Genomic DNA, 25,299 nt, shown 5'->3' with positions numbered 1-25,299 from the left:
ACTCAGGGTCACGTGATGAAATTAACAGGCAGCAGGTTTAAAACATAAGGAAGTCGTCTTTGCACAACTCACAGTCAACCTGTGGAACTCGTTGCCAGTTGTGAAGGCCAGAAAATATACTGGGTTCAAAAAAGAATGAGGGAAGTTCACAGAGGATAGGTCCATCAGTGGCTACTGACCAAGATGGTCAGGGAGGCATCCCCATGCTCTGGGTGTCCCTAAACCTCTGACTGCCAGAAGCTGGGACTGGACAACAGGCGATGGATCACTTGATAAATTGCCCTATTCAGTTCATTCCCTCTGAAGCATCTGGCACTGGTCACTGTTTGAAGACAGGATACTGGGCTAAATGGGTCATTGGTCTATCCCAGTATGGCCAGTCTTATGATTCTGGCACTCAGGAGACCTGGGTTCTATACCCAGTTCTGCCTGTGATCCCGGCTAGTCACTGTCCTCTCTGATTCCCCTCCCCTTAGGACTGCATTGTGCTTGCCAGTGGCTCAATCCATGACATTAACTTGGTTAGCTCCTCTGCTAAGATGATCCAAGTCAATAGGTTAAAGACAGGAGGCTATTTCTTTCTAGCATCACTGTGATACAGAAGCTGGAAATAAAATGCTTGTATTTAATCCTCTCTCCCCCCAAAAGGCCATGCTAGCTAACTCTCAAAATCACTCTTCATGCCGCATTATTTCAACAAACAAGTCAACCAACTGGCTTCAAAAGAGTAATTAAACTGTGAGAAGCTCCTTCTCTGGCATATGCCATGGGAAGCTCCAAGCAGCGAAATGCCAATTGCTGGCACTTGTTTTGTTTTGTTTTATTTGTCACAAGCCTTGAGAGAGAATAAAAATGGGTCGAGCGCAGTGCTTCTTAACTATGCCTGAAAGCTGCGGGGGAGGAGGGTGCCTGAAAGCTGCGGGGGAGGAGGGTTTCCTTTGGAAGAGATCAGGTTTTGTTGCAGAAAGTCAAGAAGTGCTTTACAGTTTTAGGTGATTGCTCTTTTGCACCTTTTGGAGATTTAACTCTTCCTGACTGAACCAGAGGGCAGTGCGCTGGGCTCAGATTTGCAATGTGCCTGGGGCATGTGGCAGTGAGGGAGGAGAGAAACCACAAGCCGTAGAGTGAAACTTCAATGCCACGCTTGTCTACCGAAGATGCACAGTCCCTCGGCACCTTGCCACATGAAAAATTGGAAGTGCAAACAAGGCCCGAAGCAAACTGTCAGTTTCTGATATGGGGCTAAGAAAAGAGTTCCTCTCCCTTTTGCCTGGTAACTATTTCATTTCGCAAAGGAGTCCACGTCCCCCTGTTTCAGCTCGCTGCTATGAGGAAGGTCTGTCAACATCCCTTTCTAACAGGACACCCTCACAGTAAAACAAATTCACGCTGATTACCAAAGACAGCTGTTTCCACATAGTGAACTGACGGTGTGCTAGGGAGCATGCTCTGGAATCTGAACATTGAATGTAGACTTGTTCACAAGGGCAGTCCTGGCTGGAGGTGCCAGTGAGAGAACAGAGACAGACAAGGTGAAGTCCCCCCTCACCCCTCTCCGAGGTTGTTAGATCAACCATTGAAATATGTCAGCCAACATATTTTCCCCCCCTAGCCTTTCTGAACACCCCAAATCCTCAAGCCCCTGTGTCATAGAATCATAGAATATCAGGGTTGGATGGGACCTCAGGTGGTCCTCTAGTCCAACCCCCTGCTCAAAGCAGGACCAATCCGCAATGAAATCATCCCAGCCAGGGCTTTGTGAAGCGTGACCTTGAAAACCTCTAAGGAAGGAGATTCCCACACCTCCATAGGTAACCCATTTCAGTGCTTCATCACCCTCCTAGTGAAAAAGTTTTTCCTAATATCCAACCTAGACCTCCCCCACTGTAACTTGAGACCATTGCAACTTGTTCTGTCATCTGCTAACACTGAGAACAGCTGAGCTCCATCCTCTTTGGAACCCTCTTTCAGGTAGTTGAAAGCAGCTGTCAAATCCCCCCTCATTCTTCTCTTCTGCACACTCAATAATCCCAGTTCCCTCAACCTTTCCTCATAAGTCATGTGCTCCAGCCCTCTAATAATTTTCGTTGCTCTCCGCTGGACTCTCTCCAATTTTTCTGCATCCTTCATGTAATGTGGGGCCCAAAACTGGACATCAGTACTCCAGATGAGGCCTCACCAATGTCGAATAGAGGGGAACGATCACGTCCCTCGATCTGCTGGCAATGCCCCGACTTATACAGTCCAAAATGCCGTTAGCCTTCTTGGCAACAAGGGCGTACTGTTGACTCATATCCAGCTTCTCATCCTCTGTAACCCCTAGGTCCTTTTCTGCAGAACTGCTGCCGAGCCACTCGGTCCCCAGTCTGTAGCGGCGCATGGGATTCTTCCGTCCTAAGTGCAGGACTCTGCACTTGTCCTTGTTGAACCTCATCAGATTTCTTTTGGCCCAATCCTCTAATTTGTCTAGGGCCCTCTGTATCCTATCCCTACCCTCCAGCGTATCTACCTCTCATCCCAGTTTAGTGTCGTCTGAAAACTTGCTGAGGGTGCAGTCCACACCATCCTCCAGATCATTAATGAAGATATTGAACAAAACCAGCCCCGGGACCGACCCTTGGGGCACTCCGCTTGATACCGGCTGCCAACTAGACATGGAGCCATTGATCACTACCCGTTGAGCCCGACAATCTAGCCAGCTTTCTATCCACCTTATCATCCATTCATCCAGCCCATACTTCTTTAACTTGCTGGCAAAATACCGTGGGAGACCATATCAAAAGCTTTGCTAAAGTCAAGGAATAACACGTTCACTGCATTCCCCTCATCCACAGAGCCAGTTATCTCGTCGTAGAAGGCAATTAGATTAGTCAGGCATGACTTGCCCTTGGTGAATCCATGCTGACTGTTCGTGATCGCTTTCCTCTCCTCTAAGTGCTTCAGAATTGATTCCTTGAGGACCTGCTCCATGGTTTTTCCAGGGACTGGGGTGTGGCTGACTGGCCTGTAGTTCCTCAGATCTTCCTCCTTCCCTTTTTTAAAGATGGGCACTCTACATTAGCCTTTTGCCAGTTTTTCGGGACCTCCCCTGATCGCCATGAGTTTTCAAAGATAACGGCCAATAGCTCTGCAATCATATCCGCCAACTCCTTCAGCACTGTCGGATGCAGTGCATCCGGTCCCATGGACTTGTGCTCATCCAGCTTTTCTAAATAGTCCCGAACCACTTCTTTCTCCACAGAGGGCTGGTCACCTCCTCCCCATGCTGTGCTGCCCAGTGCAGCAGTCCGGGAGCTGACCTTGTTCGTGAAGAGAGAGGCAAAAAAACTATTCAGTATATTAGCTTTTTCCACGTCCTCTGTCACTAGGTTGCCTCCCTCATTCAGTAAGGGGCCCACACGTTCCTTGTGTCATTCTGGTTGCCATTTGCTGTTGATCGGCTATCAGTTCCTTTCCATACAGTGATTAGCACTGCACAGAATATTCAGAATCTGGCCTTGCCTTGTACCTTATTAAAGGTTACAGTTAACAATGTTCAAAGCAGAACAGCTGTGTCTGGTTTGGGGTATGATTTCTTCACTCTGCCAAAGGTCTCAGATATGTTTTTTCCCTCCAGTATAATCTTAAAATCCTTCTCCTTTTGAGGGTCTCTAGCGGATGACATCTGAAGGCGTATTCCCTTCCTTTGCTTTTATCCTAAGCCTCATAAGATTTATGTACATTGAATTGTATAAGCTACTTATCTGCCCTGGCTCTTATTCTGTGTGGGTCCATTTTCCATTGTAGTCTCCCACCTTCATTCACAGGAGATGCCAGCACTGTACTTTTTAGTGTATGTTCTCTCTTCCAAGCCATATTGATCAAAGGAAGTATGGCATTCTTCATGTCATTTCTCACTAGCGCTTGGGCTTTGATTTCCATGCAGAGGCATTGTCCACTTCACTAATTCATCTCTTGTTCCATGCTTATGGCTTTAGTGTTGTTGTGAATTTGTTGCCAGGCATTCATGCTTAATACATTATTTTATTATTTATATTAGGGTAGAACTTAAAAGGCCCCATTGTGTCAGATGCCATACATACATATAGTAAGAGAGAATATAGTAAGAGCTTACATCCTAAATAGATAGAGAATGGGAGAAAGGAAGTATTGCCTTCATTTCACAGATATGGGGCGGGGAAACTGAAGCACAGAGAGATTAAGTGACTCCCCCAGGGTCACACAGGAAATCTGTGGCAGACAAGGGAATTGAACCCCACTCTTGAGGCCCACTCCAATAACTTTGCCACCGCACTATCCTACCTCTCTAAATCTGAGAACTACATTTCCTACCTCTCTAAATCTGAGAACTACATTTCCCAGAATGGCCTGTGGGAACCTCTCTGCTAGGGCAAGTTCTGCTGAGACAAGGAGAAGAGTGTACTCGAGAACATTCGCTGTGGGCTCGCTCTGTTATCGATGTATGAAAGTGACTTGTACGGGCTACTGAAACGTGCTTTTAAATAGAGTGAGCAGGAGAGGCCAAAAGCATCTCCTCTAATTGCATGCTTGTTCATGTGTCTAACTGCAGCTCCGTGTGCCAAGTAGATGAGGGGAAAACCCCCACGGGGCAGCTTGTCGTTCAGCTTTGCCTCTGCCCTCCCCGCTTGGAACGCCAGGGCTGCCTGCAGCAGCTGAGTGGGTAAATGTAACATTTTGATGCAGTTGGTCGCAGAAAGAGCTTATTGCATGCATCACCAAAGAATTAGAGAAGCATTTTAAGATGCTGCATTATGTATGAACTGAGCTGTGTTGCTGATTTAATGGCCAGTAGGGCTGCCGTGGTGGGTGGAGTCTACTGTGAAGAACAATTGCAGCTGCTCTTTTGTGGGAGCCAAGCGGGTGTCCAAACGGGCTAGCCACAGAATAGAATTGGTCTGGTCTCGTTGGTTTAGTGCTGCCGGAGTTATATTTTCATACGGCAGTTTCACAGGCGACAAGGAGAGACGGGACTTTCTCTTTGGTCTTGGTGTCTTACCAGCTATTATACTGTATTGTTGTTATTTGTATCACGTGATCAGCTAGAGATCAGGGCCCCGTTGCGCTGGGCACGGTGCAAACACAGAGTGTGAGACAGTCCCTGCCGCGAAGAACTCCTAGTCCAGGAAGTATTTTCCCTGTTGAACAGCTGAGGAACGGAGGTCAAGAGAGCTAAAGTGATTAGTCCAGTGTCACAGAGGGAGTCTGTGGCTGTATCTACACTGAAAAGTGTAGCAGCACCGAGTCTCAGAACTTGGGTCAGTTGACTCTGGCTCACAGGGCTAGAAATAGCAGGGCTGATGTTCCTTCTCTGGCAGGAACCCAGGGCTCCAAGACCATCCCCACTCACCGGGTCTCAGAGCCCGGGTTCTACCCCGAGCGGGAGTGTCTACGCTACTATTTGTAGCCCTGCAAGCCGGAGCCAGTTGACACTTGACTCTGAGGCTTTGCCTTTGCAGCAGAGACGTACCCACGGGCGGAGCCAGGAAATTAACCTAGCTGTCTGGAATCCTAGTCCAATGCCTTACCCATGAGACCATCCTCTCTGTCTAAGGTGTCAGGGCTGTTCCACTCCTGCTTTTCCGCTCCCCTCCAAGGGTCCCCAGCAGAGCGATGCATCGCTCCTGTGCATTGTGGATTTTTTAAAAATGAAACACTTTGTAAATCTCATAAGTCAGAGGGAGATTTAAATGTATGTTCTTGGAGCCCCCTTTAAACCAGCTGCATATTACTGCACGTGTTGAGAAGTTGTTAAGGGAAAAAGCCAGAGGAATAATCTGTACTGACTGCAGCTTCATCAGGTATTGAGCATTCCATAAATCTCTCCATTCAATTGTTCGGCTGGGTTTGAGAATCACAGATTTCCACCATGACACTAGGTCAGGGATACCGGGATCCTCCCTGGCATGTGACTGGTCTCTGAAATAACGGATGAGTTACGGTATGTGGTTGCATATGTGTCCTGTCTTACCAGGTGCAATACACTTAATGGCTAGAAAGTATGTGTGGGAGAGGGAGACGGGGGACATACAGGATTAATGGCATTTAGGGTCTGAAAAAAAAAACCCATAATCCACAGCAAGACCTGACTCTTTGCCTTGGACCCTGGCTGTGTTCCACTGCATCAGTGTCCAGCCCTGCGGTACTGGTGTGGAGCTGAAGGATGCAAATGTCCCAACTCTATTCTCGACCCCACCTGTCCAGAAAGGTACACGAGCCGTTGCTGTAAAACAGCCTGACCGTGGCGAGTCTCTTAGGCCCTGCACCTGCAAAGGGCTCTTTGATGAGACTATTCACGTACCGCAGATTTGTCATGCGTATGGGTCTTTGCGGAAGCAGGGCCTTATTTCTCGATGCCTCAGTTCCTCCTTTGTAAAATGATGTTAATACTCAGTTTCATCACCTTTTGTCTGTCTTGTCTGCTTAGACAGTAAGTTCTTCGTGGCAGGGACTGTCTCTTACTTGGTGTCTGTGGAACACCTAGTACAATGTGGCCCTGATCTCAGTTGAGGCCTCTAGCTTTCTACGGTAACGCACATAATAATTGCTGAGTCCGTTCTGGGCATTTTGCTAGAAGAGAAGGAACATCACATAGTCTGGACTGAAATTTAGGAGTCATAGCTTCTGTTGCCTGGTCCTGCAACTTACTTACTCTGTGAACTTAGGCAAGGCACATTGCTTTCGTTTATAAAACAGGGATCATATTTGCCTACCTCACAAGGGTGCTGGGAGACTTAAGTAATAATGGTAAATGCCTGGGGGTCCTTAAGTGAAAGAGGTGCATGAATATGGTGTTGGTTGTTTCATCAAACGGGAACACTTGTGGTTTGGAAAATGTTATGGTTTCGTTGTATTACTGTACCAGCTAAGAGCCCTAGTCATGGACCACGACCCCACCGCAGCAGGCACTGTACAACACAGAGCAAAATAAGACGTCCCTGCCCCAAAGAGCTTACAATCCAAGTATAACATGAGACAGCAGACAGACAGACAGGGAAGTAGAAGGAAACAGAGCCAGTTTGATAGGCGGGGATATTAACACATCAGCAGCCCGGCCGTTGTCACAGTGTGACTGGAAGCCAGTTATGTAGTTTTATGGCATTGGCAGGATGTGCTGTGAGCCACAACAGAGAAATTAAATAAATCTCTCAAGTGAAAGGTTTTTATTTTACCTTTAATTCTCCTGAGATCTAGGTTGTTCTGTTGCTTTAACGCAGCGGATGATCTGCTTTTGTAAATTGCAGCGCTAACACGGTGTAAACTGAGCAGAAGTGATTAGGGAGGGGAAAAGCCGATTAAGACATTTGGGCGGCGGGGCGGGGGGATAGCTGCCTATGTTGTCATCTCAAGGAAACATGTCACTGCAGTAGGGCTCACTGTTTAGCAGCTCCTGCATTCAGTGGTGTGGGTGCAGGATTTGTGGTGTGCATGCACCATTTACCTTTGTGTTTACTGAGCCTCCAGCCTCAACTTGATTCAGAGTTCAATGCATGAACCTCCCCTAACAATGTCCAGTTTGAATAAACTGCATGTAGCATAGAGCGAGGAGAGAGGCACTGTAATGACCAGTGAATCTCCAGTACCTTTCCCAATAGGATTTTTAAGTATTATTGCGTAAACCTCAAGCTACCTAGGATCAAATGGGGGAAGTGAATAGGTCGCCCATCCATTCATTCCTATGCCTTGGATAGCGTCCGCGGTTTTTTGACTCCTGGGATGCCCAGCTCAACAGGTTTGTTGATCTCTAGATGTACGGTTGGGGGGGAGGGGGGCAACTAAATACACAATGTAACTGGTGCACCTGGACCACTGGAGTCAAGGTGCATTAACTACACAATTGCTAATACATCCCTTGCAGCTCCACACAGTATGGGAACAGTATTGCAGTCGCTGGGTACGAGATACGGTGCATGGGGTGGTGTATTTGCTTACCATCGATGGAGCCATTTCCTAACATGCTCTGAAGGAGGTTCTTCCTGGAGGCAGTGATTTTTTTAAAATGTTCCTTCCTGAAACAGATTCTTTTTTAAATATATCTGACCTGCAGATAGCCTTGAGCCACAAGATTGTGGTGTTGTCTCCAGATTGCAAGCTTTTGGAAGCAGGGGCTAACTTTTTGTTCTGTTTTTGTATAGCTCCTAGCACAGTGGGGTCCTGGGCCATGACAAGGGCTCCTAACTGCTGCTGCAATACAAATAATAATTTAACAACAATAACAAGGGCATTGAGCTCTGGGATTTCAGTACAGCTCCCTATAGAGATAAGAACTCGGTAGGACGTTGAGATCTGGATTCAGATCCAGACTTTTCCAAAGTCCTGATGTGTTTCGATCCAGAGTTTTGAGCCAGATCTATCTCTGTTCAGAAAGTTACTAAAAAAGAAACTGGTGTCTGAAAAGAGAAAGGAAGGTGCGGATCTCTGAATACGCTCTTCGAGAAGTAGCAGCAGAGCGGATAGGCAGACTCCCTCTACTGGGCTGTTTTGGAGCTTCTCAGTCAGTGGAAAGAGGAAAAAGGAAAGGGTCATTTCCCCCTGCATGAACAGGAACTTCGTAGCAATCCAGAGCAGGGGGGTATTAGCACTCCACCATATCATTACAGCTTAACATCTGGTCTCACCCAAGCAAACTTGGATTTAGTGATTTTACAGGCCAGTGTTGGAATTATGCCAGGGCTCTGGGACCTGGCAGTTGAGGGATGAGCCACGGTACTTTGCGTAATGGGAGGGCAGATTAATTGAAAAGTCCCTTCCACTCCTCCACCAGCCTAATTTTGGCCGCCGAATTTCCCCCACAGGCTTGAACATGCTTCTCTGAAAACCTCCAAGTGTTGCAATGTTAAAAAAGCAGTGCAGTAAAAAAGTGTTAATACTTCGTTGAGCAGTTATATGGGGGGACTCGCTGTTTGCTTTGCACTTTCCCATATTTTTTTATAATGAGTAATAACTGCCGGCAAATGTTTCTGATTAAATCCTCTCCAGGCTATTGATTTATGGCGAGTATTGCAGCCATATGGAATGCGCCCAAAATACGCTGAACGGTCTCATTGCGAGCAAAGAGGACGTTAGGCAAAAAGTTGAGGTAAGTGGCTGTGGGGGAGACTGGGATGATGCACGGGGCGTTCAGTCCAATAGGTCTTCTGTGTGCCTCCCTTCCTGGATTTACTTCGTTGTCAGGTTTAGAAACTGCTGCTGGGATTGAATGATTAAGGAGAATTTCCCAAGAGCGTCGATGAAGAGGGAAGGGAAGAATTGGGGGCTGATTCTGGGGCAGTACAAGGGGGTTGGCAGGCAAAGATAGCTTCTCATCAGTGTTCAGCCACCCATCTGCCAGTGTGCCGCCTGGCATAAATTAGAGCAGCTCATGCATTCTTTACTTGGGCTACTGAGCAGCCCAGAATCTCCATAGTACCTTGTACTATTGCCCCCATCTGCCTCCCACGCCCACCCCGTGCAGGGCCAGTGCTAGAGAAGGTCCCACTGGCCCCTTGTAGTTTTTTAATAGTCACTGTACGGAGCAGGGGGCAGAATCACCCTCTTACACCTGCATAGCCTCCACAGTGCAAGGCTTAAAGCCACCATGTTTAGGCTGTTTCATGAATGTGTTTCATTTTTTCCCCTTTTTAAATACTCTGGCTTTGTAGCAGGAAGGCCCTCAAAGCCTCTCCCATCCAGCCAGTTGTGTCACAATAAATGACAGCCATGGATGATGGAAAAGACCCAATTCATCGTCCCTCTGCAAGGTGCTGAGCACCCTCAATGCCCATTTAGAGATTCATGGATTTTCAGGCCAGAAGGATCATCCTCTCTGACCTCCTGCCTCACACAAGCCAGAGGATTTCACCCACTTGTTCCTGCACTGAGCCCCATGGAAGACCACTGTTTATGTCGCTGGGAGATCAGCACCTTATAGAGTTGGCCCCTGTATCACTCAGCCCACCTTCCCGATAAAAAAAGGCTTTATCAGTGGATCAGACGAGCTCAGCACAGCCGGTTTCCCACATAGCCTGTCATTCCCACCCGCTGTTTTCCCCTCTGTAAAGCCCGTCCGCAACCTCCTCACATTTCATTGCTCAAAAGCGTCATAGGGCTGCATGTGTGAGTAACCCTCAGCCCTGCTCCCGCCCCCCGAGCCTGAGAAGGTCAGCTCCGTGAAGACGAAATCACTTCCACCCCACGAAGATGAAATCGCTCCCTGCCTCCGTCCGTCACTGGAGTGTTCTGGGACCGATCCAAAGCCGGGGGGGGGGAGGGAGGGAGGGAGGAGTCTTTCCATTGACTCCACTGGGCTTTGGATCAGGCGCCTATGTCGTTGGTGCTGAATTTCTGGCAGATGTGTTTGTGCTGCTGGAGCCAGGTGCATTGTGGGCAGTTTCCACACACAGCTCTAACAGCTCCTGCTCTGGGTCAGCCCGGCCCTTCCTCCCGCCGAAGCTCCAGTTTTGTGCCTCCCTTAAGCAGAGATTTTGGACCACATTCAGTTCTGGCACAAGCTGTTACTACCTTCTGAAGTCAATGGGGACATGGGCCAACTTATACTGACTCGGCGTTGGGGACTGAAGTGTTCTATCTCCTGTGCTGTGTGCCCAAATAGCTCCTTGGGGCTAGGGCAGCGAGACCACCCACCCCCCATCTTCTCTTTACAGCAGTAGGAATCTGTATCGCATGGGCTACCAGACTAGGGATGATCTCTCTGTCTAGTGTAGACACTTCTCCTGCCCCCGCTCTGGTCGTAGCTGAGCTCCTCACAGTCTTTAGTGTATTTGTCCTCACAGCACCCCTGTGAGGTAGAGGAGCCAGAAAGGACAGGCTACTTGAGCGGCTAGTTGTTTCCAGCCGTAATTCCTGCTTCATTTGTGATGTTAATCTCAAATCGCTGGGCTGCCTCTGCATGTTACTTTATTGTCCACCAATGACCTGTGATTCACCATGCAAATGCAGCAGAGTGGTTACGAACTGAATCCCTTTTTATAACCCCCGCCAGCCTCCCAGCTCTCACATCAAAATATTACGATCCAGATTATGTCCAGTATCCAAGGCGCTACTGCTGTGACCTCTAGCTGTTCGCACATTTCTCCTTATTTAATTACATTTCCGCTTGTTAGCAGAGCCTATCTCTCTGCATAGCCTAATACACGTTGTATCAGGCCCATCGCAATGCACGAGTCTTATAGTTTAATGTGGTCTGGGATAAGGGAGACACTCTCTCTCCCTCTCTCTCTCCTTCTAGGTGGTCCCCCGCTCTAGTGGGTTTGGGGCAGTCGCTCACTATGTCCCAGTCACTGTTTCCCTATGGTGGACTGGATAGGATTCCCATCAGAACCGGCCAATGCTGCCCCTGAATCAGCTGGAGTGGTCACTACTTGAGCGATCGGAAACATGGTGCCACTCCCCTACTCCCCAGGAGTGTGGGTATTCTGCTCCTAGCACTTCTGTCCCCTGCCTGGCGAGAGGAAGCAAGGGACTCAGACCTAGGTCTCCTACATGCAAAGGAGCACAACTAATGGAAGTGATAGGCGGTACTGTGTATATGATGGAACTGGGACATTCGCCCCAACCCCAGTGCCCCTACTGGAAAAATTAGGAACTAATGATGCATTGTGCTTTGAGAGTTTACAGAAGCAAAACAAAGCAGCTTGAGAAATTTTTTTTCCCATCTCTTCATTTATTTTATTTCATTTCATTGTTAGGAATGCACATTAAAGGTTCAGGATGGGAAGTTTAAATTGCAAGATCTGTTGGTGGTACCAATGCAGAGGGTCTTGAAGTATCATCTCCTATTAAAAGTAAGTATTTCGGAATCAAAATTTTCCTCGCGGTGGCCACTCTTGCCGTAGCATCTCTGGGCTTTTCCCGTAGCAAATGGAATCAGCAGAGCGAGGGATTTTTTTTTTCTTTAAATGAAATAATTACTACAGCTGCTTAAACACAACATAACATTTGTGCCATCTTTTAAAGTACAATGACCAAGGGTAATTCCGCACTAGTTAGCCACGAGAGGCAGTTAATGAATATAAAATAAGCTTTCATATCGTCTGATTATGTGTGAAATTCCTCCCGTCAGCTCTGTGTAGCAGATCCACCAAGCACCAAGAGCTTTGCTGGTTCGTCTCCTTATGGCGATAGCTGCCGACTGCCTGCCACAGCTTCGTTGCTGTATGTTCACAGTGGCATGCAGTAATTGGTTTATGGCCTGTATTATGTGCTGTTACATGAGGTGGGCAGTAGTGTGTGAAACTTTCCTAACGCACTCGGAATAATTTTTTGCAGGAGCTTCTCAGCCATTCGTCTGATCGGCCAGAAAAGCAACAACTCAAGGAAGCTTTGGAAGCCATGCAGGTAGGAGATGAGTGACGCAGTCTACCTGCAGGGAACTGGTAGAAGCAGCATGCCCTTGAATGTTAGGCTGCAAGGGTGGAGATGAATCCAGGTCGAGGCGATTGACATTTAGGTGTGTTACAGTAGCACCAAGAGGTCAGTGCCCCGGTGCATTAGGCACGGTACAAACACATAACAGAAATCATTCCTGCCCCAAAGAGCTTAAAATCTAAAGACTTATTTCTTCAAAGATGGTGATGCTTGCAAAGAGTTCAGACATTGCCATTTTAGATAGCTCAGCTTAAGGGTGTTAAGATTCCGTAAACATGCTTCTTATTTTCTTTGCAAAAGCTGCAGGGGCAGGATGTGTGTGTCACTACTCAGATGCAATACTTCTACCTGGGTTGGAAGGAAGGTCAATTATGTGTAGGAAAAAATTCAGAGGGAAAAGTGCAACACATCTGGGCAGATGAAAGAGATGCCTTTCCTTTATGATATGCATATGCACTCTAGTTGCTATTAGAAGTCATTTCACAACAAATGCATAGTTGGCACCATTATCTTCTCTCCAAAGCACAGTGGGAAGCTGGTATTGGCTGACAATTTTGCACTGATAACCATTGTACATAGATGTACTGTGACAAATTCGACTCTTGCTTTCACCAGTGTAAATCTAGTGACTCCACTGACGTGTGGAGTTACTTCGAATCTACACCAGTGTTGTAGAAATTTGTCCCTCTTAGTGTGTTTGTTTACTGTGCGTCTGCATGGAGCATAGATGGGGATGCACCATCATCCAGATCCGAATACCACTGAGTGGAGTGAGTTGGGAATTTTCCATCTAAATTGTTTGGGTCTTTTTGATGAAAAATGGCTTGTTCACAAAATGGAAATTTCTGTGTGTTTGAAAGTTTTGGCAAAAAGAAAAGGAGGACTTGTGGCACCTTAGAGACTAACAAATTTATTTGAGCGTAAGCTTTCGTGAGCTACAGCTCACTTCATCAGATGCTGTAGCTCACGAAAGCTTATGCTCAAATAAATTTGTTAGTCTCTAAGGTGCCACAAATACTCCTTTTCTTTTTGCAGATACAGACTAACATGGCTGCTACTCTGAAAGTTTTGGGGGTTTCAATGAAAACCTTGAAACCCCCAAATTTGAGAAAAATCACAACAAAAACAAATTCATTTTTGTCACAGTTTTCTGCAGGTTTCTCTGGTTTTACAGTCATGTAATTCAGAGCAGAATCAGCCTGTAGGACCAGTCATTAAACCCAGATTGTCTCCATGACTAGGAGAGCATTTACCACTGAGCTGTCCTCTATGTTCTGAGATCACGTTGTTTGTTTTCTGCCTCTGAGGATCAGCTTTTTTTCTAATGACTCTGCGTTTCCTAGGACTTACATAAGTTGAGTGACCTTTTTAGTCATTATCCCTGCTAGCCAGTGCGTCCAGAGCTGGTATGTAGGTCATGGGAACATGAAGGTTGTTTGAAGGACATTGCAGTCTAATCCACTGCTGCTAACAGGCACTGACCTACCTTGATTCTCTTACATTACAAAGCTAAACTTGTGGGTTCCACCGGAGTAGTTTTCTAAAGCCCTTCTTTCTGCTACACGAATGATCTAAGTGCTGCCTATGACTCCCTAAATGCTGTGGGTGGCGTCTCACCTTCCTGACCAAGTGTGAATTGAAAGTTTGTTTGTTTTCCTGTTGCAAGGATCAAGAATTACATCAGTCGTGCCCAAGGCTGTTGCATGCTATGTGCCTTCGACTCCTGCCACAGTCCGTGGGAATTAAGGATGCCCAGCACCTTCCAGAATAAGGCCGGGACGGGGGTGGGAGGGGGGAGGGCTGATTCAGTGAAGAGCTTAGAGGTGCGTAGCTCTGCATTGATAGGACTGCTCCTGTGCTTTAAGTTAGACACGTGTTTAAGTGCCTTGTTGAGTTGAGTGCCTGAAATCCACGTTTCACACACACATGCATAAAGGGGGAACAGTCCCTATTACGATATAGGGCCCGATCTGAAGTCGATGGCTGTCTGTCTGTTGATTTTGTAGATTCATAGATATTAAGGTCAGAAGGGACCATTATGATCACCTAGTCCGACCTGTGTCTGAGCTACTGAAGTCCTCAAATCGTGGTTTAAAGACTTCAAGGAGCAGAGAATCCTCCAGCAAGTGACCCGTGCCCCATGCTACAGAGGAAGGCAAAAAACCTCCAGGGCCTCTTCCAATCTGCCCTGGAGGAAAATTCCTTCCTGATCCCAAATATGGTGATCAGCTAAACCCTGAGCATATGGGCAAGATTCATCAGCCAGATACCCAGAAAAGAATTCTCTGTAGTAATTCAGATCCCACCCCATCTAACATCCCATCACAGGCCACTGGGCCTGAGTCAGACCCATAGAGCCTGACCCGTTTTGACTATTACCCCTGAGATTTCTCCCACTGTGTTGGAAACTTCAACCAATGTATGGGTGGGATTGGGAGGAACTACCGAGGTCCATAATATAAACCTGGATGGTGAGCAAGGATTTAAATGGCGGGGGAGGAATTGGGAAGGAGACTCTTTGAAAATAAATCAATGCCTTTAATATATGGAGAGAAAGAGCCGCGACGTGTCCCTCCCTCCCCCCACTTTTCAGTGTCTGAGAGTATGTCTACACTGCAGAAATTAAAGACCCATTACAGCAAGTCTCCGAGCCTGGGTCAGCTGACTCAGGCTCATGCTATGGGGCTTACAGCAATGTAGACATTCTGACTTAGGCCGGAGTCCAGGCTCTGAGAGCATCCCCCTCGCTGGGTTTCAGAGTGCAGGATGTCTACACTGCTATTTTTAGCCCCATAGCATGAGCCCAAATCATTTGACCTTGGTTCTGAGACTTGCTACAGTGGGTCATTTTTTTTTTTTTGCAGTGTAAACATACCATGAGTGCTGGTGTGAGCTATTCAGTCTGATATCCAGAACTCCCCGCTTGAAAAATGCACTGTTCACTGCGCGATTAGTAAAATGTGGTGAGAGTTTAAGAAAGGGAGAGAGTCACAAAGACATTTTCATGCATTGCAGGATTCTGTCTTTCCACTGTTTGACTCCTCTGGTGGCTGTGTGGTTTTGAAGAGATCAGGCTTTGTTGAAGAAGATGCCTTGCAATGCTGCTAATAATAAAAAATCCTGGCTGTGCTAAAGGTTCAGTGTTTTCTTTATAGAGCTGCTAGTCGCCATCAGACAGGATCATTTGCTTCCATTTTCACACCGTCACGAGGGTATAGATTTGACTCAGTGTCGGACATGCCATGGTCACAGGAAGCAGCAAAATTTTACTTTAATTGGTATGAAAATCTCAGCTTAGTTTTCAAATGGTTTATTTCATCTAGATTCCAGCCTTGTTCATTAGCTGGCCGATTCTAGCGCTCCTATGCTCCAGTGATGGGAAATCCAGGCGTCTAGTTAGCCAAGCCTAGAGCTGAATTGTCCCAGGGGCTTCAACCTCACTTCTGATTTTCCATGCACGGTCATTTACAGGAGCTAGCAATAGGATTTGCACAAGACAACAGCATTTGTACAAGATTTGCACATGTAAGTCTTTGGCATATGCAAAATCCCATCACCTGGTGCATGGTCTTGCACGCAAATCACTGTGTACAACGCAAAGGTTGCTTTAACGCTTGTTACATTGTGAAGGGGCCCAGTTTGCACATCTTGTCAAGCTGATGTTTCACTGTAGATCTCACAGCTGTGCTTCTCCCATGCGTGCAAGATGGCATGCGCCATAGGAGGAAGCAGATGAGAAGGCTTCAGGTGACTTTGACGTGCAGGGGAATCTTACTTCACTTGATCACTTTACCTTTCCCCCCCATCCTGTTACCAACACTGACTATTTAAATGGTCTTATAGGATGTTATGTAAGTATTGTCACTTAAGATTGTGATTATCATCTCTGATTAATTCTTCTTATGTTGAAAGGCTGTAGAAAGTTTGCACCCAAGGGGATGTCTTGAAAAATTCTGTGCTGTTCAGATTCAATCCAAGCTGACAAGAACTAAAGTTGAGGGAAAAGAGACAGAAGCATCTAGATGACAGGCCATAAATATATTAAAAAATACGGTTAAAGATGTAAAGTATCAGGGGGTAGCCGTGTTAGTCTGTATCCACAAAAACAAGGAGTCCGGTGGCACCTTAAAGACTAACAGATTTATTTGAGCATAAGCTTTTGTGGGTAAAAACCCCACGTCTTCAGATGCATGGAGTGAAAATCTGTCAGTATATTTATGTCTGCAGCTGTAATTTTCACTCCATGCATCTGAAGACGTGGGGTTTTTACCCACGAAAGCTTATGCTCAAATAAATCTGTTAGTCTTTAAGGTGCCACCAGACTCCTTTTTGTTAAAGATGTAGTAAGAAATTAGTGTGGTGGAAGGGTTAGAGAAGTCTTTCTCTGCCCTCTGGGCCAGAATTCAGGTAACTGGGGAATTTGGCCAGAGAATGCAATAACCAGGAGAAATCCGATCTCTGTAATGCAAAGACACACTTGGTTACTGTGACTCTGTTTTCAGCACAGGAATAGTTCCACTAAAGTTTTTCCTTGTATTGGAAGAATTCTTTTACAGATGTCTTAACCATTTGCAGTTGGAATGTTAGAGCTTATGTATGTTCAGGGCTCCCGGGGCTATTTTGCAAGATGCTTTACCTTTAAAAGAACTCCAGTGATGGTGCTGAAATAAGCCCCGATCCAGCAAAGCACTTCAGCACATGTTTAAAGTCGCATTGAAGTACATGGGAGTACTGAAATGTTTTTAGGGGTTTGCTGGATTGGGGCCAAAGTGCTAAAAAGTTGTCAAGAGGCTTAGGAGCAAGTACAGACCTGGTCCTTGTTCAGAGTAGCTTACTGTCTGTTTAGTTAACATATAGACAGAGGCTGGGCAGAGATACAGTGATTAAGAATGTCTGGCACATGCCTTTTACACAAGGATGGTGATGAATGGAGTGAAGAAGGAGTTGAAAGAAGAGGGAGCACTGAGGTGGAAGGCACTGAGTGAGAATGGAGGATAAAGGAAATAAAGAGCTTTTTGGCTCTTCTCAAAGAGTTATGCTGGATGGAACTGGAACGTCAGCTCAGGTAGCAGCTGAATGGAAAGTCAGGACTGTGCTTTCGAAGACTTTCTAAGTCCGTCATACTTTCTAAAGCTAATTGAATGTATCGCCCTCTTCTGTTGATCGGTAGAGTTGAGCTGTAGCTCACGAAAGCTCATGCTCAAATAAATTGGTTAGTCTCTAAGGTGCCACAAGTACTCCTTTTCTTTTAGCGCCTATCTAGTTATTTAACAAGAAAATCTCAGGGCACATGGGAAAGGATGGAGAATGTTTAGGCCAAGATGCTTAAGGAGTCTCAGAAGGGTTGAATGATACAGCTGGCAGAGTCCTGAGCACTCTTGGTGTGTGAGTACTGATGCAGAGATTATAGACAGTGATACCAGACATGCTTGGGTGGTTTGCTTACTTGGTTTTAATTGACTGATTCTTGTTTTAAATCCAGCAGAAATATTTTGCACTAGTTCTGAGTTCCCCGATTTGTATTTACTCAACATAGCCAACGTGCTAGATGGTTGTTTTGATTCCCACAGAGCTGCTATCTTCACTTTCTGAAGTGACTCCTGAAGTCGAGTGTTTTGGGTTTTTTTTTTAAGGATTCTTGATTAGAAGGGAAACAGAAATACTGAATCAGCATTTGCTTTTCTTTTAAGGACTTGGCCATGTACATAAATGAAGTCAAGAGAGACAAAGAGACCTTAAAGAAAATACGTGAATTTCAGAAATCTATAGAAAACTTGGTGAGTTTGAGAATCTTCTCTCTTCCCCCTAGCCCCCAACTTTTTATTTTATCTTTAACAACATACTTGGACTCTCCAGACAAGTATTAACAAATTTCAATCACCTGTACTTATCTTTAAAAGACCCATTTGTATTTGATCAGCCTCTTATTATCTGTGTATTAATTGTGTTCAAATTCCAAAAAAGGGAATCCATTCATTATAAAATCTACTTGATCCTGATAAGGGTTTCCCATACTTTATTTCTGCACACTGCTCATGTTGGGGGACCATCCTTCTCCAAAAATGAATTCTTGCACATCTAGCTGCTGTTTAAAATGTTTTTATTTTGCTGTTAAGCGGGTAGAGAGAGGAGATGAATAAACATTTTCATGAACAAAAGTATAGCCCCGGTATGCAAGGGAAAGAACAGCACAAGTAATATATTCCTAAGCACAGAACTCCAAAAGTATGGACCAGACATCTATCTTTCAAACCATATGAGGGACTGATCTGCCGAAGTCAATGGGGGCTGAGTACACTCAGCACTGTGCACCTCTCTGTCTTATCCTGAGTCCAAAGGACACTGTGGACTTTAATAAATGATTCTTTAACAAACTTGAGACAGAATCCCTAGTTTTCAAGAGAAACCTAAGAAAACTCTGAAGTGGGATGTAGGCCTTTCCAGCTCATAGGTTTTGATTGGAACAGTCATGATAAGCCATGATCTGTATGAGAAATGAGATGCTCTTTAAAAACTGGAATGCGAATGGGTCCTTTAAGCATCTGCTTTTCCCTGCTGCAGTCTGAGAGCTGGTGTGACATGCAGAAGATGAAATGTTAGCAAAGCAGTAATTTCTTTCTTCAAATCAATCTCCCACACACTCTGCTCTGTGTTTAATTTCGTTTCTCTGTAATGGATGTTATGGATTTATTCTCATTATGTATACACAACCCACACACAGCACAGCAATGAAATAACCACAGATTATATGCACAGCTGTATAAAATATGTATTTTTCTGATCAACGGTGAAGCTTCAAGATTTTTTTTTTTTAAATAAAAAAAAAGAGAACTCTGTTGGTGGAGTGTTTCGTATCACTCAATAACAGTGCTGTATTGAGTAGCATTTGCAAGGGCTTGGGGGCTGAGAGAGATCCATGATTCTGGTCTCTGAATCTGCCCCAAATCTGTGGTTTTGGTTCCAGATGGGATCCAAAATTAGAAGATCTCCATTTTCTGGTTCCAGTGCAGTTTCAATAGAAAAATCTCCTGAGCCTAGCTGATCTCATGAGATTTCTGACATCCAGAGTGGAAATCTTGCAAAAATTACTTGACCGCTAAACCTTTGCACCCAGATCCTTGACTTGACTTGTTGTCAAACCCAAACACTAGCCTCGGGCTCCTAACACCACTTGTAGTGTCGTCTTCTATGGTAACTGTCACCTATTGGAATTCCATCTGGCTGTAGGTGATAGTGTTTATATGAATCTCTGCCGCTCAAGATACACCCCAGAGTACAGTCTTACGCGAGTGCGTCTTCTCTGTTTACTGTGTCTTTGGAATGTTCTCCCTCTGGGTATTCAAGTCCATCACAGCTAACATTACTGGTGAGGTGATTCACTTCTGGGTTGTGTGTTTTGGTGAGTGGCGGTTCTCTCCTTTGCTAGGGGCCTATTTTGGAATCTGAGCTGGGCGGGGGGATGGGGGGGGCTTTATTGCCCTTTGGAAACGGTCTCTTTTGTTTCTTTACGTTTTGTGCCACATTCAGAGACCTTTTGGGTTCAGAAATAAAAACCTCTCATTGCTAACATACACTTTGCTACCTGCAGCAAGGGAAACTGGAAGAATTCGGGAGGCCAAAGATAGACGGTGAACTTAAAGTCCGTTCAATTGTGAACCACACCAAGCAGGACAGGTAAGTGAATGAAGAAACAAAGAAATGGACAGTGGGGGAAAACAAAGACACCATTCTCCCAGAAAACCAATTTACAAGAAACACCATTCAAAATACTAAGTGCAGTACAGGGCGCCTTATTGCTATGCGCCTGGAGTAGGGTGACCAGAGGTCCTGATTTTATAGGGACAATCCCGATATTTGGGGCTTTGTCTTATATAGGCACCTATTACCCTGTCCCAATTTTTCACACTTGCTGGCTGGTCATCTTAGCCAGGGGCTCTAATACGGCTTAACGTCGGTCTTGGGATCATAATGGGTTTAGATCCATAGGTCATGGGCTCAGTCCCATCTCATGCTGGCCCACCCAGGGGCATTGCCTTACACTTGGTGGCCGGTGTAAGAATTTGAGCTGGGTAAACTTCTGAGGTTCAGAATGAGGTTCCCGGACCAAGGTGTGTACGTAACCTGCAGGTAGATGATGTGGCTCCCTGTCCCCATCTAGTGGTGAAGCACAGGAGTTTATCAGTCTGCTACTGCCTTTGAGCCAAAGAAGCTTGGAAAGTAGAAGTTCCCGCTTTTAGGTGCAGAGGCTGCAGGTTCAATTCCCATTGCTGACAACCCACCTAGGGGGAGTTGCATTACACAGAAAAGACCGGGTAGATCATCCCATCTATCCTTCTGCCAATACAGGATTTTTCCTACCTTACATTTTGTAATGCACTGGCCAGTCTAGTTTAAAGAGGCCCGATCTTCTAGAGACCAGAAGTCAGACCGTAGTATGGATTTCAGCTCTCCGCCTCCCAGCAATATAGTGTGTTTGAAACCAGGTGTGGCCCATTATAAGGAGGTGACAGGTAAACTGTGAAATTCATCTCTAGGCCCAGGTTCAGATGCTGACTAGCACTCTCCCAAAGCCTGGAGGGTGTTCACTTCCAGTGTTACTCCTCAGGACCCAGTCATATGTCCCACAATGCCCAGCGGCAGAAGCTTTCAACTCTGATGTTAAATCATAAAAAACTGGCAATTCTAGAGTCCACAAGCTTCATCCACAGTGAAATGTTTAGGTGTTTTTTTGTTACTTTAAATCTCATTGTTTGGGGGGCTAAAGCTCTCTTGGGCTTTGCAAGTGCAAACTCGTCTCTGTTCCAGTTTTGATTCACTGCCAACACGTGGAATTGTAGGACATGTCATTAGCTTAAAGCGACTTACACTGATTTTGAGCCCTACAGAGAGGGGTCTCAGAAGAAAGCCCTGTCTTCTTATTTTTTCAGCAGAGTCAAATAAAGCTGCATCCTATTGAAGGGATTGCGTGTGCTGGGTGGAGCCTTCCAGTGGCTGATTTCAGGGTGTCTCAAACAGAGCTGGAGGGCTTTTTCCTGTATGATTACAGAGTACTGTATGTTTTCTGGAAGTTACCTATAAGTGAAATATACAACAGCTCTTGGGTGCTCTGGATTACAGTTAGAAGAGCCTCAGGAAGCTAAATTGACGTGTCTTCTCACTACATGGCCTGCAGATGAAACACCTTTAAAACCCTCTTTGAGAGCTCAGTCGTCACACGAGTCAGAACATTTTCTTATAAAAAGAACGGTTGTTCTGAAGTTTTTCCAAATAAACAAAATTAACCTTCAGTTTGTTTTTCACCTAGTCCCTCGCCCAGTAAGACGATCCATGGGCCAAATTGTCTCCTTATGGTCAGTTGAGTGACACCAGCAGGACATTTGGTCCTATGTTTGCACACGTTTCATTCTCCTTAATTTGGTCATTTCTTAGAATTGCATTAACGCCCAGTGCCTTTAACATTAAATCATTATATAGCTAACAATGTTTTCACTGTCCTGACCAGGCAATAATCTCTGCTGAGCTTTCTGTGAAAGGTGTATATAATTAGATGTGGGATTTGGTCTCTGGCAGGTATTTATTTTTGTTCGATAAAGTGGTGATCGTCTGTAAAAGGAAAGGATACAATTATGAGTTGAAAGAAATTATCGAGCTGCTTTTCCATAAGATGACTGATGATCCCATGAACAACAAGGACATTAAGAAGGTAGGTGGACAGAGCAAGGAACTGGCTTAGCTCTCTTGGACAGCTTTTCATACCCATGCAGGTCAGTGTCCTAGAACACCCCTCTCCCATCGGACTTCAAAAACAGAAATAGTGCTTGTAAAATCAGGACAATCAACCCTTTGACTGCAGGGCAAAGAGCTTAGAAATGAGAGGCTGAGCTGGGTCACCTGACCTGGGGCCTGCAAAAGAGCCCTGAGGAAGTTAGGATGACTTGACTGGAATGGAGGAAGCTGCTCTGTTCTTTTACAGAAGCCATTCTCTGAGAGAGTAATTCACAGACAAATTGGAAAGGTTAAAAATGACCTAAAAAAAGAATGGAGGATGGGGAAGAATGGGCAGGACATGCACGTACACACATTCTTATTCCAATTTCCGCATCCGGGTGACTGGGCTTTAGTTGTGTGTGTCTCCTCCGGGGCTCCAAGCTTCATCCTCCCCATGCCTCGGTGCATTTAACAGACTACTACACTAGTATTCTAGATTGCAGATTGTGGCAAGCGAAGCGGCTCTTGCATTCTCAAGCACTAGCTCCTAAGCTGTCATTGTGAGAGGGAACGTGGGCTGGATGGCCGGGTTTATCCTTGCCTGTCGTTCAGAAGAGCTAATGGGAGTGGAGCCTCCGGCAGTAACTGTTCTGGAAAAGGCATCTCGGTTATTCCTTCCGAGTCCTGCATGGGAGTATCAATACTTGGGTTCAGATATCCCGGTGGAGAGTGCTGTTTCCCTAAAAATGGCCGACCCAAAGGTCGTGGTGGAAGCCTTTGTCTAGTGGGATCTTAGTAGCTTCTTGGACCGGTCCCTCAGCAGACAGCCCTCGAAGCTGTAGAAAGTGTTTGTTTTTCGGGGTTAGCATGGACATGGCAGGCTCTTTGCATTTGGTACGCTCTTCTAAACCAAGCTTCTCTGTCAGAGATGCATATACTTTGCCTGGTTTGGGGCTGAGGTGAGGACACAGAGGAAGATTGGCATCCCAGGAGATCCTTGGCAGCTTTGGCCACCCCGTTAGTGTGGTCCAGTGTACGGGATAGCAACAAGGGAGCTGTTCTGTCATTTTGAAAATAATTAGTGGCTTTGCTGCTGTGATGTTGAAGAAAGATTGCTAGCCTTGTGTTTTAATGAATTGTGTTTCCACTTTGCTCTCTTATGCTTTCTAGTCTCATGGAAAAATGGTAAGCAACCACGAGATCCACTTTATTTTCTTTAATATTGTAGTGAACTGGCTAGTGTGTATATGCACCACTGCCTTCTGCAGGGCAGGTTGGATGTGTGTCATAGGCTCTATATTGCTGATGGTGAATGGAGAGTCTCCTTTAGCTTTAATGGCAGGGACCTGAGCTTTTGGAGCTGCAGGATCTGCTTTCTCTCCCATCTGCTGCCATGAAATTCTGGTTGATGATGATGTGCACCAGGGTCCACCATAAAGTCATTTATTGCAATGTACAATAGAGATACAAAGTTGGTCTTTGCACCACTCCCCTGCTTTTATCACCAGAAAGGTCCATTGTAACCACAGAGGCAAGTAAAGAGAACACCTTAAAACAGATTACAAATGGACCTGAATTAACCCCCACCCTCCCAGGATGTTGTTGCTTAAGCATTCAGCACAAAGAGGTGAGGGAGAAATAACTAACATCTGATCATTTCTATTGGTTTCTTGTTGCAGTGGTCATACGGGTTCTACCTGATTCACCTTCAGGGAAAGCAGGGCTTCCAGTTTTTCTGCAAGACGGAAGACATGAAGAGGAAGTGGATGGAGCAGTTTGAAATGGCAATGTGAGTGTTTTAAGCTTCCCTGCAAAAATCCTCTCTGGCTGCACACCATTGCCACTAATGAAACATGGCCTGGTCAACTCAGTTTCTAGTTCTCAGAGCCCAGGGCTCTGATCTACAACTCTCACTGACTTCCATAGGACTTCCATGCACAAAGAGTTTCTGGAAATGGGCCTGATGTGATAGCATCTAACCAAACGGTTCATGCAAAAAGCGCGTGCGGTGAAGATGTCTGTAGAAATTGCCACCTTGGGAGAAAACCTATGGCATCCAACTTTGAGCATGTATTTGACCAAATAACCAGAGTTAAGGGCTAAAATCTGCACAGATAGTCAGCACAAGGGTGTTGCATCCTACTTAAGCCCTATTTTGAGGACATAAGTTGTGCATAGGTTTCATATTGCCTTCTGCACAGTGGTGAATTCTAGTTAAAGACTGACATAGGCGGGAAAGACAGGATCATGTGTGAATATATCAATGAAAGTTTAACACACCATACACAACCCCTCCATCAGCTAGCCCCAAATTATTCTCTAATTCTTTCACTCTTGTGCGAGATCTTATACCATGCTCAGTGATTTCAAAACTTTGACTGAAATCCAGACAGTAGCTGCAACCAAAGACCGTAGAACTCAGAAAGTCTGACCAGGGCAGATTGATACAACTTTGGGGGTTTGTCTTTTGTTTTGTTTTTTTCCCCTCTTTGGAATTAGGTCCAACATTAAGCCAGAAAAAGCCAGTGCGAATCACCACAACTTCCAGATGTACACATTTGAAAAGACGACCAACTGCAAAGCGTGCAAGATGTTTTTAAGGTGAGCAATGCTCTTCTAGATGAAAACTTTTTTAAAAAATATGTCTATTAAAAAAAAAAAAAGGGTAATTGCTCATTCATTATTGCCCATGTCTTTTACCCAGTCGAGAAAAGACGTGTGAGTTGGAAAGGGCTAGGTATCTGAGATTCTCTGACTTACCGTTTGTCAGCTGCAGCCTTTCAGGCTATGGCGAATTTGAAATCAGCATTGCTGCTGCTGTTTTTCCATTATTTTTCAAGCGTATGATTGTAGGGCTCTAGCTGTGATAACAATACTGCAAATGGTGGCACAGAATCCCACACCATAGGCCCTTTCGCCCTGACCCGGGAGAACAAATTTGGGTGGGAACAGGCTGTGGTTTTATCGGTATTTCATGCACACACCTGCCCAGTGTTAACCTGACAGGTGTCCTACATTTGCCACTCCCCTCTCTGCCCCTAAGATGGAGCCATCTTTGTTCCGCATTTACTTTGGCCCACAAAAGGGGAGATTTTCAAAGGCACAGTGGGCAGTGAGGTGCCCAACACCTGTTGAAGGTCGATGGGAATCCCAGCCTAATACTCTTCCACAAACCATGCCCTCATGTCACCAACCGGGATGTTAGCT

At 45.6% G+C, this 25,299-nt stretch overlaps 1 protein-coding gene across 2 annotated transcripts in view; it reads left to right on the top strand.

Moving 5' to 3' along the window:
* Positions 1–25,299, top strand: part of VAV2 (vav guanine nucleotide exchange factor 2) — a 325,980-nt gene that overhangs the window by 279,829 nt on the left and 20,852 nt on the right. For both annotated transcript variants that reach the window (XM_084649861.1, XM_084649862.1), the window contains exons 9-16: positions 8,998–9,097; positions 11,706–11,801; positions 12,286–12,354; positions 18,075–18,161; positions 19,973–20,058; positions 21,955–22,087; positions 23,772–23,881; positions 24,592–24,693. In XM_084649861.1, the coding sequence (XP_084505987.1) occupies positions 8,998–9,097; positions 11,706–11,801; positions 12,286–12,354; positions 18,075–18,161; positions 19,973–20,058; positions 21,955–22,087; positions 23,772–23,881; positions 24,592–24,693 (783 nt within the window). The remainder of the gene's footprint in view (positions 1–8,997; positions 9,098–11,705; positions 11,802–12,285; positions 12,355–18,074; positions 18,162–19,972; positions 20,059–21,954; positions 22,088–23,771; positions 23,882–24,591; positions 24,694–25,299) is intronic.

The sequence above is a fragment of the Lepidochelys olivacea genome, assembly GCF_965140295.1.
Source record: "Lepidochelys olivacea isolate rLepOli2 genome assembly, chromosome: 16".
NCBI lineage: Eukaryota > Metazoa > Chordata > Testudines > Cheloniidae > Lepidochelys > Lepidochelys olivacea.
This window is presented reverse-complemented; position numbering and strand designations above follow the sequence as displayed.